The 20,032-nt window shown below is 45.3% G+C and overlaps 1 protein-coding gene across 4 annotated transcripts in view; it reads right to left on the bottom strand.

Moving 5' to 3' along the window:
• Nucleotides 1–19,640, bottom strand: part of TRPM8 (transient receptor potential cation channel subfamily M member 8) — a 108,674-nt gene extending 89,034 nt beyond the window's left edge. For 3 of the 4 annotated variants that reach the window (XM_082466281.1, XM_082466283.1, XM_082466282.1), the window contains exons 1-2: nt 12,820–19,640; nt 2,316–2,440 (exon numbers count right to left, since the gene is read on the bottom strand). In XM_082466281.1, the coding sequence (XP_082322407.1) occupies nt 2,316–2,432 (117 nt within the window). In that variant the 5' untranslated portion in view covers nt 2,433–2,440; nt 12,820–19,640. Of the gene's footprint in view, nt 1–2,315; nt 2,441–3,166; nt 7,747–12,819 lie in introns of those variants that run through there. The other variant, XM_082466280.1, reaches the window with a different exon arrangement.
• Between the last annotated feature and the right edge of the window lie 392 nt (nt 19,641–20,032).

Raw genomic sequence — 20,032 nt, 5'->3', positions numbered from 1 at the left:
CAACATTGTGAAAATGACTCTACTACCCAAAGCAATCTACAGATTCAATGCAATCCCTATCCAACTACCACTGGCATTTTTCACAGAACTAGAACAAAAAATTTCACAATTTGTATGGAGACACAAAAGACCCCGAATAGCCAAAGCAATCTTGAGAACGAAAAATGGAGCTGGGGGAATCAGGCTCCCTGACTTCAGACTATATTACAAAGCTACAGTAATCAAGACAGTTTGGTACTGGCACAAAAACAGAAATATAGATCAATGGAACAGGATAGAAAGCCCAGAGATAAACCCATGCACATATGGTCACCTTATCTTTGATAAAGGAGGCAAGCATATACAGTGGAGAAAAGACAGCCTCTTCAATAAGTGGTGCTGGGAAAATTGGACAGCTACATGTAAAAGTATGAAATTAGAACACTCCCTGACACCATACACAAAAATAAACTCAAAATGGATTAAAGACCTAAGTGTAAGGCCAGACACTATCAAACTCTTAGAGGAAAACATAGGCAGAACACTCTATGACATAAATCACAGCAAGATCCTTTTTGACCCAGCCCCTAGAGAAATGGAAATAAAAACACAAATAAACAAATGGGACCTAATGAAACTTAAAAGCTTTTGCACAGCAAAGGAAACCATAAACAAGACCAAAAGACAACCCTCAGAATGGGAGAAAATATTTGCAAATGAAGCAACTGACAAAGGATTAATCTCCAAGATTTACAAGCAGCTCATGCAGCTCAATAACAAAAAAACAAACAACCCAATCCAAAAATGGGCAGAAGACCTAAATAGACATTTCTCCAAAGAAGATATACAGATGGCCAACAGACACATGAAAGAATGCTCAACATCATTAATCATTAGAGAAATGCAAATCAAAACTATAATGAGGTATCATCTCACACCAGTCAGAATGGCCATCATCAAAAAATCTAGAAACAATAAATGCTGGAGAGGGTGTGGAGAAAAGGGAACACTCTTGCACTGTTGGTGGGAATGTAAATTGATACAGCCACTATGGAGAACAGTATGGAGGTTCCTTAAAAAACTAAAAATAGAACTACCATATGACCCAGCAATCCCACTACTGGGCATATACCCTGAGAAAACCATAATTCAAAAAGACACATGCACCCCAATGTTCATTGCAGCTCTATTTACAATAGCCAGGGCATGGAAGCAACCTAAGTGTCCATCATCGGATGAATGGATAAAGAAGATGTGGCACATATATACAATGGAATATTACTCAGCCATAAAAAGAAATGAAATGGAGGTATTTGTAATGAGGTGGATGGAGTTAGAGTCTGTCATACAGAGTGAAGTAAGTCAGAAAGAGAAAAACAAATACAGTATGCTAACACATATATATGGAATCTAAGAAAGAAAAAAAAAAAAAAAGGTCATGAAGAACCTAGTGGCAAGACGGGAATAAAGACACAGACCTACTAGAGAATGGACTTGAGGATATATGGAGGGGGAGGGGCGAGATGTGACAGGGTGAGAGAGTGGCATGGACATATATACACTACCAAATGTAAAATAGATAGCTAGTGGGAAGCAGCCGCATAGCACAGGGAGATCAGCTCGGTGCTTTGTGACCACCTAGAGGGGTGGGATAGGGAGGGTGGGAGGGAGGGAGATGCAAGAGGGAAGAGATATGGGAACATATGTATATGTATAACTGATTCACTTTGTTATAAAGCAGAAACTAACACACCATTGTAATGCAATTATACTCCAATAAAGATGTTTAAAAAAAAAAAAAAAAAAAAGAATCACTTCCAAGGTGAACCCACAGGGGTGGAAGCAAGAACACCAAACATTAAATAGTAAAAGGAATATTAAAAGCGCAGTATTTAGGATTTCATAAAAGTCAGTTAACAAGTGCATTCTTCAATGGATAAACAACAAGGTCCTACTGTACAGCACAGGGAACTATACGCAGTCTCCTGTAATAAACCGTAATGGAAAAGCATATGAAAAAGCAGGTATCTATATGTGTAACTGAATCACTTTGCTCTACAGCAGAAATTAACACTGCTATTTTTTTTAAAAAGGCCAAAAACAAGTGCATTCTTTAGCAACTTAAGGTTACAGCCACAACCTTCAAAACAGGAATGTTTGAAAAACTACACAGAAAAGAAAATGCCTCTACGTTCGACAAAAATAATCCACAGAACGAAATGCCATACGTTGAGATATGATCTTTTTAAAGAAGGAGTATTGGTCCCCAAAGAATCCTAGTTGCAAAGTGATGCTTTCTGACGTAACAGCGGGTTGGGGGGCGAGGCTGAACTCACGCTCTCGCTGTAGGACACGTCTGTGCTGCGAGACGCGCTGGAGTACAGGGTCCGGGTGCTGTCCGGCGTGCCATTCCCTCTTTTCCTCATGCTGAGCCGGGCGCCCTTGAAGGACATCGGTTCTCCTGTGGAGAAAGGGGAGGGAGGGTAAGATGGGGTCACAAACGGTGGACGGGCTTCCCTGAAAGCTTTACCGCAAGGCCCTCCCCTCCCCCTCCCCTCTCGCTGTCCGCCATGCCCCAGCCCCATCCCGCCCCCCACCCCCAAAGGACACTGGTCCCCCTGCCCCTGCTCTCCTTGCTTCATTCCTCCTCGTCCTCCAGGACCCAGCTTGAGTTCAGTCCTTCCATACCCCTTCCCTGGCCGCTCCCGTCTGGGCAGGGCCCTCCTGGGTGCCCCCTCTCCTATGGGAGGTGGGATCCCGCATCCCAGACCACCACGCATAGGAGGTGCACCATAGCTCCTTCCAAGTTAATGGATTTGTAGTGAAGGAACTTGCAGAGCTGTAACTAGCGGCTTGTAGCAGCTAGAGGACCGGCTGGCTGGCGGCAGAGAGGAGTCCTGCCCTGATGCGGTCCAGTGAAGTGGGAGAAGGACCTTGACCCACAGGGGCAGTAGGGCCTGAGGGCCAGTGTGCTCCAGGTCACCCTGAGACTTGGAGCCGGCACGTGGTTCCCAAGGATGCCCGGCAACAATTCCCTCCCAGCCTGGAGAGCAGGCCATTAGCCCGGGCATCCCGGAAGCCTCAGTTGCCATGGAGATGCCTCCGGGCTGCCCCCTGCTCTTCTAGGGCTCAGACCCTCCCATCCCAGCTGCAGGAGCCCCCGTCCCTCTTGTCTCCCAAACACTACCTCAGACCCGTATCCACAGAGAGCTACTCCACATCCCCAGGCTGTCCGACAGACACAGCAAACAAGACGTTTCTACAACAAGGGCATCATTCTTCTCCTACACTCCACCCAGCCTCCCTGTGTCTCCTCCTGGGACCAAGCTCCCCCAGCTGCCTGTGACCTCTGCCCCCACCCTCGCCTCCGTCATCACCACATCCAAGTGGCAGTCCCACCCCCTTGCCCCTCTCCAGCCCCTCCAGTGGCCCGCAGCTGCCACGTGGGCCCTGCTTGCTTCCCCAGCATGACTGCACCCACTTACCTCTCCTTCTGGGCCAGGCTCCTCACGGGGCCCCACTTTTCCCATCTGGGTCCCACCATCTGTCTGGAACCCTCTTCCCCAAACCCTGCCCAGCTGCTTATCTCCTGCCCATCCTACGGACCTTACGCACCATCTCTTCAGGGAGGTACCTCTGATGCCCAGGCTGGCGCAGGTGCCTGGTGGCCTGTTCTGGAAGCACCATCTCCCCTCCACCAAGCCGTGTGTATCCTGATTTGTTACATGATCTGCTTGACCCCTGTCTGCCTACTTAAGTCAAAAACCAGATCTATCTGTTCAGCACTATATTCCCAGAGCCTGGCACAGAGCACAGAGTAGAATTGTACCAATATTGATTGAGTGAATAATCTAAGTGATTACATAACACTCCCTCCCACCCTCAAAATCCTCTTTCAGTTTGAAAATTACTTCCACCTCGCCTTCCATACCCCCTGCACGAGGAAAGGCCTGAGACCCTCGGCTCAGCCAACGCTTCTTCAAAGCCCGCTCAGAACCCTCAGGCCAGGCTGTTTAAAACAAGGAGCGCTTCTTTTACTTCTCTCCCCAGGCATTTCACCGAGAGGCTCAGAGTATTAATTGGTACTTTACATACATTATGGCAAAACCGCAAATCAATCCTGCAAGGTATTTACTATGATCCCCATACAGCAAATGGCTTCTAAGTAGGGCACCAACAGTCAGGAAATGATTTCATTTGCTCACAATGAAACAACTGCCTATTTCGTTGCAATGGAGAAAAGTGTATTTTTGCTTTTTCATCACAGTTCAGTCAAATAAGAAATGGGAAAGCTATGTAAGAAGTGCAGAATCTGCCCTGTTCTGACATTTCACATGCCTTTATTCGATGTTAGTTTCTAACTGGTTTTCTGAGGCCAGGTGATGTTCAAGGTGACTAATTACGAGTCCAGGCGGTCTTCATACCATCTCACATACCAGGTATTCCAGGTGTACCGTTTATCCATCTCCTAAACACATGCAGGAGCTAAGGGTTCGGTGTGAAAGGGGTGTCTAGGAAGAGGGACATAGGCCAAGGACCAAGGGCTTCCAGGGGGGTCTGGAGAGGAGAGGAGAGGGTCCAGAGGGGCTCCCCCAGGAACCTTGGGAAAGAGGGTGGCCCGCCCCTGAAAGGGGGTGAACTGGAAAAGTAGGATGACAACCAGGAGGAGGAGGGAATGAAAGTCACGCCAGGGAGAAACCAGTTGATGCATCACACACGAAGGAAAAGTCATAAAATCACACCACTGAGTTGAACAAAGTCCAGTAGAGAAAATGGGCAAAAGAATCCAAAGCCACCAAACAAGGGAACACAAGTCACTAATAAATACAAAAACACGCTAAGCCTTCCTAGCAATAAAAACAATAAAAGTCCAACGACGATGAAACACCCAGGGGAGATATTTCAGATGACAGCATTTGATGTTGGGAAGAGCTTAGTGGGACAGACACTCTCATATCATTGGGGGGGTAAAAATCATCTTCCTGCCTGCAAAAGAATGTGGCAATAATGTAGCAAGACATTTAAGTATTATCATTGTTGACCCAGTGAATTAATTGGCTTTGGAGAATTCTAGATAAAAGAAATCATCAGAAACACATTAAAGGGTATACTCAAAAGATATTCATTTCATAGGAAAAATTAGAAATGACCTAAACTTCCATCAGTAGGAGCACATCACACCCAGAAGAAGTAAGATGATGGTACCATGAAGTGGGTGCATTTTAATGACATGGAAAAAGTCATAGGACTTATTGTGAGTAGAAAAAAAGCAGGAGGCAAGAAATCACCGTGGTCAGGAGCTTTGGCTTTAGAGACGGTCAGCTCGAGTTCAGTCACTCACCCTGTGACCTTGAGTGGGTCTTTCACCCTCTCAGCTTCCCTATAAAGATGGTTCAGCAGCTGACATACGACCCACCTTCAGGAAGGGCAGCTATCGAAGTAAGGGATGTAAATGCATTACGTATAATGTGTATAAGGCACACGGAAGTAAATACACCAAGGTGTTCACCGTTGCCATATGTGGGGCTGGGACTGTGCGTGATTTTAATTTTATTCTTTCACTTTTTATATTTGCCAAAATTAAATATATTTCTTAAATAATCTGGAAAATATATTTAATAAACAGGAAAAGTGTCTAGAGGCTGGGCAAGGCTAAGGTAACCAGTGACCTTAGTGAGAACATTTCAGTAAGTGGGGTGAGAGACTGAGGACCACCAGGGCAGACCTCTCCATCCACAAGAGCACGTGGTGGGTGGGTAGCTAGAAGGGAGGGGGGGGTCCATGGCTGACTTGTTTCCTCTCAAGAGGTGGGATCATGTTTAAATCTTGGCGGAAGAAAACTAGCAGAGAGGGAGAGATTAAACTACAGGGCAAATATAATAATGTAATAATTATGATGACAGCAGAGCATGGTGTAGGACTTTGCGGAGGTAGGCAGGAGCGGTGAAGCCATCAGCACTAAAATGATCGATTGAGGATAAATGATAACTTGAAGATAAAAGGAAAAGAGAGTCAACAATAACATAATAAATACTGATGACAATCGGGGGATTTTTGTTCTCTCACATCATATTCTTTGAAATCATTTCCGGACATGAAACTGACTTCCCACCGGCCACAGGCGCTTGGTCTTATCTGGACTGTCTGACTTGTACGCCAGAGAAGAAATGCCAAGTCCGCCCCAGAGAGGCGATTGGCTGGGGACACCGCATACATTTTCAGGGCTCTGAAACTCTAAATCGTTGTTGAAAAAGCCGAGTCTAGAGTAGTGGGTTCAAAGGCGGGGCTTAGGGCTTTGCGTCTGTGAGGGGCTCAGGGATGCCTCCCCACTTCAATGGGAGCAGTGCTGTTTCATCAGACTCACATCTCCAGGGTCCTAGCAGATTCCGCCTGAGGAAAGGTTTCTGCAGCTGGACACATCTGCTCTGGAGCTCCGCTGCAGATTTGCTCCCGGTCACCTAACTGCACAGGCAGCCAGGGGACGTCTGCAGCTTCCGTCTCTTGCAATTGGTAAGAAAGCACTACTTTACTTGAGGAAAAGTGAGTTTATAGATGGTTTGCCAAGCTCCAGAAGTTAAAGGTGATGGACTTATTCCCAATAACCCCAACGATCAGGGGTTGGCATTTCACATACATCTAGGAATACGTGACTTCATAGCTCCCAAACTATAACACAGCATAACATAACATGATATAAGCATGATACATAATTGTTAGGGTCTTAAAACCTCACCAAAGTTATCTCTCGGATATTATGTCTTTCTCTGGATCAGAAATGGGGTATTTGGCACTGACGTTCCACCCATTTGGAGGGCAGTGGGTATAATGGTGACAAGCATGAGTTTCAAGGCTAGACCATCTTCTTGCTTTATCTGTAACTGTGTCTGAGTGTATTTCTATAATTAATGAAATTCTCACTGAGGAGTGGGAAAATGGAGTCAGGAAAATGATAGCACTGGATGTGGACAAAACCCCACCGAGGGGACCTCCCCAAGTAGAATCCACCAGTAAAGCCACACCAAGCATGCCCCGTAATGTGTATATGAGGTCTGATGAGGCGGATTTCATGTCACTCAAACCCAGTTCACTCTGTTATTCTACTTCTAAAAAATCGTAGGGTTGGTCGATGCATCAGGAAAGCACTAGTGTCATAACACGGGCCAGAGATGCAACAGTTCAGGCAAAAATGAAACATGTACTTTTCTTCAATAATGAAAAATACAATGTCAAGAGGAACTCAAATAAACACACTAAGAGACATCTATTATTAATACATCAAACTCGGAGGAAAATGAGGACTGTAGAGATACAGAAAACAAAACAAAACAAAAGCCTGGGTTTGGGAGTCAGGAAAATCCAAGCGTGGGACTGAGCTCCACCACTGACTAGCAGCTCACTTAGCCCCTTTGGGTCTCAGCTCCTTGATCTCTGAAAACGTGTCTCCCTGCCCCATGGCTTGGTTGTGACAGGATTGAAGAGGACGCTCCTACAGCAAGCTTGGCACGTGCCTGAGTAATGTAAACACCGGTACTTTTATCAATACTCCTATCGCTAGCATCGGGGCTTCACGAGAAGAGCAAGTAAGAAGGAGGAGGAAAATCGGCGCGGCAGGAAGAATCAGGAAGAGGGACTTACAAGTGTCGTGACCACTCCCTCCCTTGTCACCAGGAAACTTGTGTTTTATCTGCTCAGCTCCTGAGGCCCTTGCAGGGTGAAAAATTGGAAGTGGCCTAGGGGAGCTAAATAGGTTTACATTCAAAAGGATGCAGAGGGCTTCCCTGGTGGCGCATTGGTTGAGAATCTGCCTGCCAATGCAGGGGACACGGGTTCGAGCCCTGGTCTGGGAGGATCCCACATGCCGCGGAGCAGCTAGGCCCGTGAGCCACAACTACTGAGCCTGCGCTTCTGGAGCCTGTGCTCCGCAACAAGAGAGGCCGCGACAGTGAGAGGCCCGCGCACCGCGATGAAGAGTGGCCCCCGCTCGCCGCAACTAGAGAAAGCCCTCGCACAGAAACGAAGACCCAACATAGCAATCAATCAATCAATAAATCTTTAAAAAAAAAAAAAAAGGATGCAGAGACAGTGACAGGGAACACATGTAGAGGGGAGAGGTGGTGAGAGAGGAATGGGATGGGAGCGGGAGAGCTCGGTGAGTGGGGAGGAGGAGACGAGAATATGTACAGACTTTATGGGGAAGGCGGCTGCCGCGGTGAGTAAGGCTTTAGCAAGATGGGTGGACAGCATCTTCTGGATGTTTTTTAGAGTCCAACCATTAGTATCAGTTGCTTATTGCTGTGTAAGAAATGATCCCAAAATGTGACTACTTATGATGACACACACTTAGGATCTCGCAGTTTCTGTGGTCAGGCATCTGGGCTCAGTGGAGCTGGATTCTCTGCTTAGGAGCTCTCACAGGCTGCACTCAGATGCCAGCAGGGGCTGGGGTCTTGTCTCAAGGCTGGGGCCGAGGTTGGTGGGGGGGGCAGGGAGGACCTGCTTCCCAGCTCACGTGGCTGTTAACAGGATGCGTTTCCTTGAGGGTTGTTGGACCAGGGGCCTCCGTACCTCACTGGCTGTTGGCTGGAGGTCACCCTCAGTGTCTGGCTACCAGGGCCTCTCCAATATGGCAGCTTCTTTATCAAAGCATATAAGCTGACAAGGCATTAGACGGAGTCTGCCAGCGAGACACCGTCACAATCTTTTGTAACCTAATCACGCAAGTGACATTCCGCATCACCTTTGCCACATTCTGTTGGTTAGAAGCAAATCACTAGGTCTTACTTACACGCAAGAGGAGGGGACCACGTGAGGGCGTGAACAGCCATGAATTGCACAGGTGGGGGGGCCCATCTTAGAAGCCCACCTACCATGGCACCTTTAACTCACATTTATTTCCAGTGCTCTTGCTTTGTTGGACCTGAATATCTTTTGAATATAGCATTGCGCCAAGACTGGCCGTAAGACTCATCAATTTTTTGGGTCTTATAAATGTAAAATTCAAAGCAGGACTCCTAAGCTATCTGACTGAGCAGGAACCCTGAGGAAGAAATCAGAGTAACTTTAGGAAAAATGATGGCACAGAACCCGCAACGAGCCTCCCTTCTAACTGCACACCCCCGATGACCGTACGCTAAGTCGGTATGGGTGAAAGTTTGCTTTTTCTTAATCCGCTGACTGCCTGCCATCTGAGCACTGATCACCCAACCTCACTACAGCGGGCCACTCGATCTGGGATCTAGATCCGTGTTGTTACGAGTAAGCTATTCTTTGTAGATTCTATATTTCCCCTTTGAGAATAATTTCTATCTTCATATTAATTTTTATTCTGTGTTTTCAACACGCATTTAGACTGAGCCCTGCGTGTGTCACTGGTGTCCGTGCGTCCAGTGTGTGTCCTTCCGTATCCGACTTGCCCGCATTGGACTCCTGTGTCGGCATCAGAGGGTCCCTGGGGATGATTTTAGTGAGGTGTGTGTTAGGAGCTTCTTATCCATGTTGTTGACCTAAAACAAACAGACCGCCAGATATTTCTCCAGCAAAGATGGGTTTATTGAGAACCAGCAGAGAATTGCTATTCAGGGTCAGCAGCCTTGGTGAACCACTTGCAAGTTCCTGCACAGCAAGGGAAGGAGACCCCTATACAGAGGGAAAAGGGAGGGAGGGCTGTAGTAAACAGAGTCCCTGGCTTTTCATTGGCTGAGCCCCCGCGGGGGGAGGCGGGGAGGAAGAGTCCTTCTTCTTCCTATCGGGCTCTGCTGTCACCACAGGGTGTGAGAGCTCCCCCCTTGCGGTCTCTCAACTCTATATGTTTATTTTTCTTTTTTCCTTCCGCCTCACCCCCGGGCTTGAGGGATCTTAGTTCCCCAACCAGAGATTGAACCCAGGCCCTCGGCATTGAAAGCGTGGAGTCCCAACTACTGGGACCTCCAGGAAATTCCTTCGACTCTGTTTATTGAGGTTTCTCTTTATTAATTTTTTTTACAGTGCAAATGCCTTTTTACTGCATTCACACATGGATAATTTGACCAACACTTTTCCCCCCTAACACCATAGGAACAGTTCCATTCTTATTAGGGTTTTGATCTTGTAAAGGAAAACCCTGAGGCAGCCTCACTTTTATTCCTTCTGTCCAACATTTATATGCTTCTTCCTCTTTTCCTTAAATTCTAATATTTCATTGACTCTGACTAGATATTGGTCTAAATTTTTTACACTATGTGCTCTTTTTACATGCAAATTCGAGTTTGGTGGGGGTTTTTGGTTTTGTTGTTTTCAGCTCTAGAAAGTTTGCTGTTTCATTATTGTTTTCTGATTACAGCCTCCCGGGGGCATGGACAGCACCCCGGGGAGTGTCTGGCCTCCCCAGTTCAGTAACTGTCTAATGAAGGCAGTTGTGACAAAGAGAGAAGGACGGTGCTGCCTTCCAGAAGGGACTACTGTCCTTATTTCTGCATGGAGCTGGCACCCTACTCAGGGGTGACAAAAACTGGCATCATCATGTGACCCAACGTCACACCAGAAGATGTGCTCGGATGTGCAGGGGATGCCAGCCCACAGCGTCCTTCACGGGGACCCCTGACACAGGCAGCTTGCTGAGTAACAACAGCACGGGTGACAATCTATCCTTTCACAAGGACGTATTAAAGTGGCACAAAGGAGCTTAAATTTTAAGGATTGGGCTCTCGGGCCAGCCTGCCTGGGTTTGAATGCTGTATCCTCTACTTATCAGCTGTGTGATTTTCGGGGAAGTTACTTAACCTCTCTGTGCCTTGGTTTCCTCATCAGTTTTAGTGGGAAAATAATAATCCATATAAATCATGAGAAGATTAAAGGAGCTGACACATGTGAAGAGTGTAGCACATAATAGGCATTATATAAGACAAAGCTGTTATTAGTTATTCTTGTCATTTTTACTATATAAATACACTATCAACATTTAAATAATTAGAAACCTTGTTTTGTTGGTTGGGGGAGAGGCTGACCTGGTGTTATTTTTATCATTGACGCTCATGAATAATTTCAAATGGTCTAGAAGTCACCCATCAACAACAGAATACTCTTGCATCCTGTGAGCCCAAAACAAAAACAAAAACAAAAACAAAAACAAAAACAAAAATCAATATGCTATGTTATTGTCCTAACACAAGAATGGCATTTGGCATGTTTTTAAAATTGTGTTTCAGCCTGCCTATCACCATGTTCAAATCAGTCCTAAGATGTCATTTTCAAGTTCTAAGTCTCTCTATGTTTAAAAAATTTTTTAAAATAAGAAGAAATAAGAAGTTCTCCTTATTAACACTGAATGAGAGAGGAACTAAATTGTTCATGCTCTGATGAGAATGTCCCAGAAGGCCCCGTACCAAACCCCAGCCATCTCCACTCTTGGCTTCCATCAATTATTCATTGTAATGATGAGTGTGACACTTGCAGAGGCTTCAGATATAAATGACACCATCTGGAGAAATCTTCTCAATTCTCATTTTGGCAAAAGTGCTAGAGTGGTACCTGCAAGAGTTACAGTGACCTGCAAGGGTTAATGTACACCATTGCCTCCACACGTCTTTCAACCCTAGAGAAGAAATGAGGTTTGTTTTGTTATCAGAATCATCCTGCTTTTCTAAGAAAGAAGCAAATGATGCCTTCCTCAGATTCACTAAACTAACATCAATTCTACAAGTTACACAACTGCAACAGAGTCGACCACATTTTTTGAGATTTGAATAGATGGGTAAAAACCAGGAAAATGGCAAAAGCCAACAGAGGCTCCTGAAGTCACCAATCCCATATATCCTACCCCAAAGAGTAGAGGCAAGAGACCGGAGGTAGAACTGGGGCAGGAGACAATGCTCAAAGGTCTGGAAGGAGAAAAGTGGGGAGTCCCTATGGTTCCTGGAACCCTATTATCTTTATAGGTGCCAAGAGTCACATCAGTTCTTTAAAAATTAATAATGGAGGATAGCAGCTTTGTTCCAAGTTTTAAAGAATTATAAATCCAAAGTCATAACCTTGGAAGAAAGTTCTTTACACTCTAAGATACTAATGAGCTAAAACTCCTATCATGATAAGCAGATTTGTCGGAGCACATATATAGAATAGATTAAGGAATAACCATTTTCTTACTTTCAGCTTAAGAATCTTCACACTGAAAAAGTCAGCTTTAGCAAGAACAGCTTCAAAATTAAATAGAAATAAAACCTTTAATTATTCATCCAACTCCTCAGCATTTCTCTGTTTCTTCTAAATAATACAATCAATGAGCATGTTTCAGAAGCTGAAAAAAAACTAAGGGAACCACAGTATGTAAAAATAAGTCAAATATACCTTTCTCCTTTTATTATCAAAGAATATTGACCATTTGAATGCACCCTTTCTTGATGTTAATTTATGTTTCACCATAGTCTTGATTTAAGAACAACCTGTTTTATTCTGTTCCCAGTAGGTTTGAGACCATCGGACTGGGAAAGATAGTCAGTTGCAGACTTAAGATCCCAGTGACTTTTTTAGTAAATCTCATTTGAGGACATTTCTGACTCTGGCAATCAGGAAAAAAGAAAAACAGAGAAAAAACTACAGATATATTTTAAATCACTCAAAAATCGAGCACAGATTTCTACATTTCTAAATAAATCCAAACAAGTACTGAAGATACCTGTGCACTAGCATGTTGCTTATCCACACAGACCTTGGAGAAATTTCAAATTTTGTCTTCCTTTGGTTTCTTATCTTCATAGAAAAGAAGCAAATGATGCCTTCCTCAGATTCACTAAACTAACATCAATTCTACAAGTTACACAACTGCAACATTTATGGAAAGATGAAAAGCAAAAGTTGATAACGTACCTGTGGAGGTTATCAGACAGGATTTGCTTTCATTCCAAAGATCCTACTCCTCTGATCTACTTGCAAAAGGAAGAGGCTTTTATAACTTGAGATTTCTCAGCCCCGCCTTCTTCTCTGAGGTTCTCTTAAGAGGAGGAGAAAAAAAACACTCAAGCCACTGAAAAACGACAGTTAACACCATGGCATACCGTAGCAGTGTAGCAACTGAATATGAGTAAAGAATGCATATTCATAGAACAGGGTATTTTAAATGCTCATAAAGTAAGAATACAAAATCCCCACTCTTGGCTTGCCAAATTGTATCAGAGTATTAAACATACTAAAGCTGAATTTCTACAACTTGTGGCACATTTTAAAAACCACAAATGAAATGGGAAATGCTCATTATGGAAAGTCATGATAAAATTAATTAATAGATTAAAAGCTTTTAATTAAGATTAGGAAAAAGTTGTTAAGTAGAGGAAATTTAACAAACATTGCTTTTTTGTCGATTTGGTTAACTTTATCCACACCAACATATATTCAGCATTGGGCTAGCTAGGCAGGGCTGAGGGGGGTGACCTGAAAACTCAGCAAGGCTGGCTTTATTAAATTATAGTTATTTCCATGCTCCCTTTAAACTACATTTTGTCTTTGTGAAAATCCCCCTAGGAGAGATAAAATAATAATCCCTAGTGGGCAATTTTTAGTCATTTTATTTAAATGATGTACCACAAGCATCATTTAAATAGTTTTGTTACAGTTAATGTTCCTTAATTATTGGCTATTATTTCTATTATGTATTCATATATGAAGTATATGTCTCAGGCAAGTAGAAATAAGATCGTATAATTTAAATTTTGATTATACAGTCAAACAAATGCAAAGAAGTTAGAGATTAAACATAATGAGAGTCAGGGGGCAATTTTGTAAAGGCAGAGGGATTTGGTCAAGATCTGTAAGGAGAGATAAGATGTAATTAATGATAATTACTCCTACAGAAAACATGTTCAATTCAGGGAGAAAACCCCTTCGACAAAGAAAATCTTTAAGAAAAAACTTAAGGTAAGATCACAAACTCAAATACTCCAAGAGTCAGACAGGTAGTGAAAATGAATGGAGTGACCAAGTGTGAGGCAATAGGGAAGGGTAAGGACTGTGGAATATTGGAAACCTCAGGGGCTGCATCTCAATGAGGACCCATGTGAGAAGAGATCTAGCCAGAAACAGAGAGAGAATCAGAGAAATCTCAAAATTGCCCTGAATGTGGATTGTAGGACTAAAAAGTCCCATACCCTTACCCGCCGCAATTTCCTTCCTGGCCCCCCACCCCATGCATGCACATACACAGGGCTGTGGATCTGGTCCTCTCTGTCCTCAGCCTGCAATCTACACAGCATCCTTCCAGGTATTTTCAGAGATGCAAAGGTTTTGAAAAGCAGGACCTAAAGTTTAGTTTGAAAACCAAAATATGAACTGCAAAAGACCAGAAAGCTAGAAAATTATAGAGACTGAAGTACCAACTGCACACTGATCTGCTATGGAGGAATACTCCTTGTGGAAGGTGGCAGAGCAGTGAGTGATCCCAGGCTGGCAGAAAGAAAGCTGAGAGCCGAGGAGGGATGAGCACAGAGGTGGGGATGAGAGAGATGGGGAGAAGGGAGCATGATCTCATCAGGTGCACCGTCGTAGAACCATTGCACATGGTGATTTAGAGCTGTGTTTACAGGGGAAGATTCAAAATACATCTCACCAAGTGAGGAGGAGAAGGTGGAAGTGGAGATGGAAATAGAGATGTATAGGTAGAGATACAGGTATAGCTACAGATACAGATGTATAGGTGTAGATACAGAAGTACAGAGATAGATATAGCATAGATTTGTATGTATAGGTATAGATGCATAGGTATATAGCCTACAGCTTTGCCATTTTATCCAAGGCTTAACAAAATGACCAAATTCCTCTACGGAGGCAAACGTAATTTTTTAAAGAATGTTTAAATACTAGCTTGTTGCATTCTCTTTCAGTGCCAGCAGGTGGCTTCTCTGAGCAAATTCAGTGGCCGCAGGAGAGACATTTTCAATCACCTTTATCCCTAAAGCAGGTTTAACAGGTGAACAATGACGTCGGCCTGGCCTGGCCCTTCAGAGCCCTCTTGGCCCCAGAAGAGTAAGCAGAGCCCGTCAGCTCCACGTGGAGACTGAATTCTCAGCTTTGCTTCCCTATTTTTTGTGCTGTGAGAAAACATGTCAAAATGGAATGACCTGGAAGTGGACGGGTGGTGGCGATTGAGTAGCAATGTGGATGCACGTAATGAATGCCGCTAAACTGGATGCTTAAAAATGGGCAAGATGGTAGATTTTATGTTATGCGTATTTTGCCACAATGAAAAATAGTTTTTAAAAATATTGAATGAAATTGGCTCTGAGCTTTTGCTAACTGTGGGAGCTCGAAAAAGCTACTCAACCCCCGAATCCCAGCTCCTCCTCAGCCATGGGGGATCCTAACGCCTGCGTCTCAGGCTGTGTCAGGATCTGGGGGGGAAACTGAAAGGACAACCATGGCAGATGCACCAACCGTGTTAGCCTCTTCCTCCGACTTCTTTTGTCCCCCCAGCTCAGCATCCCTGTGTCTGGGCTTCCACTTTGCAGATGGGGCAGGGAGAGGGCGCCTTTCTTTCTGTTGCCCGGCGCCCACTGAAACAGGAAGATGAGCCCCCGCCTGCTTCCACCGGTGTTTCCCTTCGTGGCCCATGACCGCCTGCATCGGCCTTTCAGGGCCACAGGTTGAAAATGATGGCCAGGCCCCAACCTAGACATGTTGAACCAGGAATCTGATGTTTCTCAAGTTCGGCAGTTAGACAACCTCAGCTCTGAAGAAACAAGTGCCAGCTGAAAAAACGCTGTCACCCGGCAAGAACAAGGTAAAAACACAGCCAGCTGGGTGGTGGTGAGTGTGCTGCCCTGGGCACAGGGGCAGCCGGCGGAAGCCGGGCAACCACACAGAGAAGTGGTCACACTCTGTGGGGGACCCCCAATGTCACCCCCAAAGCTCGTTGTCTACAAGGGAAGGAAAAGGTCAACACATGCACTTTTCACCCAGAGCTTGGATTCTTTCTGCTATACTGGCTGTCTACTTACTATACATTGTATAGTATAATATATATATGTATATGTAGTATACATATATATATGTGTAGCATATATATATATGGATAGCATATATGTATACAGTATAGTATAGTAAATAGCCCATACAGACTATATACAGTATATATACAGTATATACTATATACTGGCTCTGAGCTACTGCAGACCCCATGGGTCATGGGAGAGATTTCCTGGCCATTTGTGCCCCCAAAGAACCCCTCTTGAAAGTAGGGCTGTCCTGCCCCCTCCGGCACACAGGTTCCCTATAGGAGACACACCCAGGCCACGAACTGGAGCCCAGACGTCAGCAGGTGTCAAGGGCCTCGCCCTGGTTCCCTTCCATCTCCCCAACGTGCTCCTTCTCTAAACTCCCAGCTTCCTTGTCCGCTGGGGCCGCCTCCTCTCCGGGCACTCGGGCCGTCTCTCCCCCCCGCCTGAAGACTGGGCACAGCTATGCATGGCAGCACACCCCCCGACTGAGTTTGCTCCACTTGAGCTGGTTGGAAGGACACGGCCTCTGGCCCAGTGCAGGAGGGCCCACTGGGCATTACATGAAGAGGCCACCCTTCATGCAGAGGCTGCGCTGGTGAATTTCCATGAACTTGCCTCCTCCCCTGACCACCTGCATGAAGCTGGAGTCCCAGGTAGACCCTGGCCCTGCCTCAAACTTTTATGTACACATGAACCACCTGAGGATCTTGTTAAAGGTAGATTCTGGTTCAGCACATATAGGGCAGGACCTGGGATGCTACATCTTTAGCAGAAAGAACCAGATGTCTGCCAGCACCATGGTCAGCTTCAAGACAAGCAGCAATAAGAAAGGTAGGAACCAGAAAAGAGGTCAAGATAAAGTGCCACCCACCTGAAGATGGTCCATCAGGTGAACCCAGGAACCATGTCTGCCTAGGGGAGAAGGAACGCCTCTGGACTTGGTACACTTCAGACATCTCCCCAGCCCCCCGAACTCGGCTCCCTGTGACAGAATCAGATGTAGCCGGCTCGCTGAGGCACCAGTCTCTCCTCTGGTCTCAAGTGAGAGACTCCTGTTCTAGCCGTGTTCAAGGTATCTGAACATTGGCCAGCCTCAGCCTGACTTGTCCCAGGCCACTTAAACTTCACGTCTTCCCAATTCCCTTGTAGGTGACCTGACAAGGGAACTGTGGGGCTTGACACCTCTTTAATTTTTTTGTGTTTTTTTTTTTTGACACCTCTTTAGAGATCAGAGTTTTGTTGAGTGATTTGATAAGAGGTAGGAGCTTAAAACTCTTTCATGCTCATGGCTAGCCATCTTCAGTTATGCCAGACATAAGAGGCTAAATGAAACTCCTCAATGATTTTTCTATGTCAGCCAAGTTGCTTTTCATGTGATAACCAACAGTGGGACTGGAAACAAGAATGAACAGTAGTTTTTATAGACAAAATAAAGATGGAGATAAAAATAGAGATAGAGACAGGTAAAGAGATGGAGATGGAGATGATGGGGAAGGAGACAGGGATGAAGATGATGGAGATGGGAATGGGGATGAGGGTGAAAGTAGAGAGAGACAGAGATGGAAATGGAGATAGAGATGAGATATAGAGATAGAGATAGAGATAGGGAGAGAGAGAGAGAAAGAGAGGGAGAGAGAGAGAGAGATGATAGAGGTACCAAAGTGAAAAGGACCAAGAATAACTCAGACTCAGAGATCAAGTATTTGATATTCACCAACATAAATGTAAACAATGACAATTTTCCTTATGCTTTTATAAGAAATCTCTCAGAATACTGTAGCCATCAAGCACTCCCCCTCTGGAAGATGGGTCAGGATTAAAGCTCAGGCTCCAGGGCAAACTTGGGCAAGGTCCCGACCTCCCTGACCTAGTGTCCTCGCCTCTAGCACCACCTGTAAAGCTCTCAGCTCAGATGCCATGATGCAGGGTAAAGAATGGGTGAATGTAGAGTGCTGCTGAGAGGGTTAAGCTCCTTACACAGGACGTTCTGCTCTCTGACAGTAGTGCATAAACACTCCATGACTATCAGACAAGCTTGTCAACGATGCTGATGTACAGGAATTAGAAAGAGGATGATGAGACTTAAAGTACATCATTTCAAAGAGCTACAGAGGAAACTGCCTTTTAAAATCTGCAATTCGAGTAGATAAAGCAAATGGGATGGTGAGATGGAAGGGTGTCTTTTGAGGAAACGTTTTTGCCCCGATTCCAGCCCAAGTGTGCTTCAGCTCCTGAGTGCGAGAGGAAATGAAACTACCTTGTATATTGAAAATTCACACAGTGGACCATTTGGCCCAGATGACCCTGCTCCATCCCATTTTAGAGCTCCGGACAATACGAAGCCATTTCTTTCCTTTTACCCAAATTACCGAAACTTTGCTTGAGGAGACAAAGTAAGTTCAGAGTGATTTCTGACCACTATAATGTGGTCATGAGAACAGCGTGAGAATAAAAACACATTCCAGGCCCACTTGGATTAGCAGATCTGCTTTGTCTTCTCTCTGCTTTGGGGGATGAGAAACCCATCCCAAGACAGAAAGGATGATTGAATGTTACTTAAAAGCATGATGGCTACGGGCGATGAAATGTAATGGAAAGAAAGAACATGAAAACAGCGGACAATTAGGATTATTAGAAGAATTACCATCACACAGAGTGGTCCCTGAGTGGAAAAGGGTTCAAATGTCAGAAACAAAAATAGCCAAGCGACCCCAAATGATAACTGAATATTTGTCCCAAAAGTACCCTGACGGGACAGACATTTTTCCAAGGTGAGAGCGAGCACCACAGTTTGCTGACCCCTAGAAGCCCCATCCAGCGAACCAGGATGGCTGGCTGCCAGGATCCGGGCTAGGGGCTGCAAATTCAAACACACTGAATGAAAAGACTGGGCATGAGGAATTCAGTCAGTAAGAATTGTGCAGAAGAAACTGGTGTCTGATGTGGGATTCTGGTCAGTTGCAGCGAGGCAGTCCATCCAACGACCAAGGACAGGATTTCTGTTAAGCGTTTCTCCTTTTATCCATTCTGTAACAGTGACATCTCAGGTAGGAAAGTATTGGACCATTCACCCAATAAAGAATTCCTAATTTTGAACAAGTTTACCATCATAAACTCTCTCTACAATTAAGTGCATGTGTATACACTCACCTGTGACAATGGCTAACATTTATGGAGGGCCCGTTCTGTGTCAGGCACATGGTGCTTTACATGTGCTGACTCACGGAACTGCCCAGCAAACCTGCAAGGAGGTCCCAGGTACCAGGTATATTTCTTTATACTATCACGAACCCCATTTTACAGATAATGCAACTAAGGCACAGACAGCTTAAGTAACTTGCCAAAAGTTACATAACCAGCAAGTGCTGGAGCTAGCTTTGGAATCCAGGCTGTGTGGTTCCAGAGTTCTTCTGTCTGACTTTTCTGTTACAGGCACACGTGCAGGTGTACACACTCGCGAACACATACCTACACACACATAGATACGTGCACACACACCAACACATACCTACACATACACACACACACACGCCCTCAGAGTTACTCAGCGCAGAGGCACAGAGAGGCAGGTTGGCCCTAATAAAATGCAAAGGAAGGTCAAGGCTGTCCCAGCCATGTTTCTGTGGGACAAGTTATGTTTTCAGGAATTTCCAAGGACTGTCCTCGATGTCTCCACTTACGTGTCTCATAAGCGTGCCCCAACCATAGTGTTTGAGTCCTAACCACCCACTCCCACCGAACCCTTAACCTCTGCCCTCCCCAGAGCAGCTCATGGTCCCCTGGCGTTGTCCTCCACCCTGGTGTTCACCCTGGAGTCATTCCCGGATCTTCTCTTCCCCCCCGCCCCGTGACCCAATCCACCCGTAATTCCCGTCGGCGCTGCCTCTAATTCCAATCCTGTGAACCCCAAACCCGGCCACTTCTCTGATCCCTGCTGCTACCTCCTGCATCCAAGGCTCCGCCATCTCTCTCCTGGAAGCTGATCTTCTGCTTCCCTCTCTGCTCCCAGGATCCATTGTCCACCTCTCTTCCAAAGCCATCTCATCAAAGCCCTTGTCAGATCGTATCTGTCCCCTCTTTACACCCATCAGGTG

The sequence above is a fragment of the Balaenoptera physalus genome (assembly GCF_965194825.1).
Source record: "Balaenoptera physalus genome assembly, chromosome: 6".
NCBI classification, from domain to species: Eukaryota; Metazoa; Chordata; class Mammalia; order Artiodactyla; family Balaenopteridae; genus Balaenoptera; species Balaenoptera physalus.
This window is presented reverse-complemented; position numbering and strand designations above follow the sequence as displayed.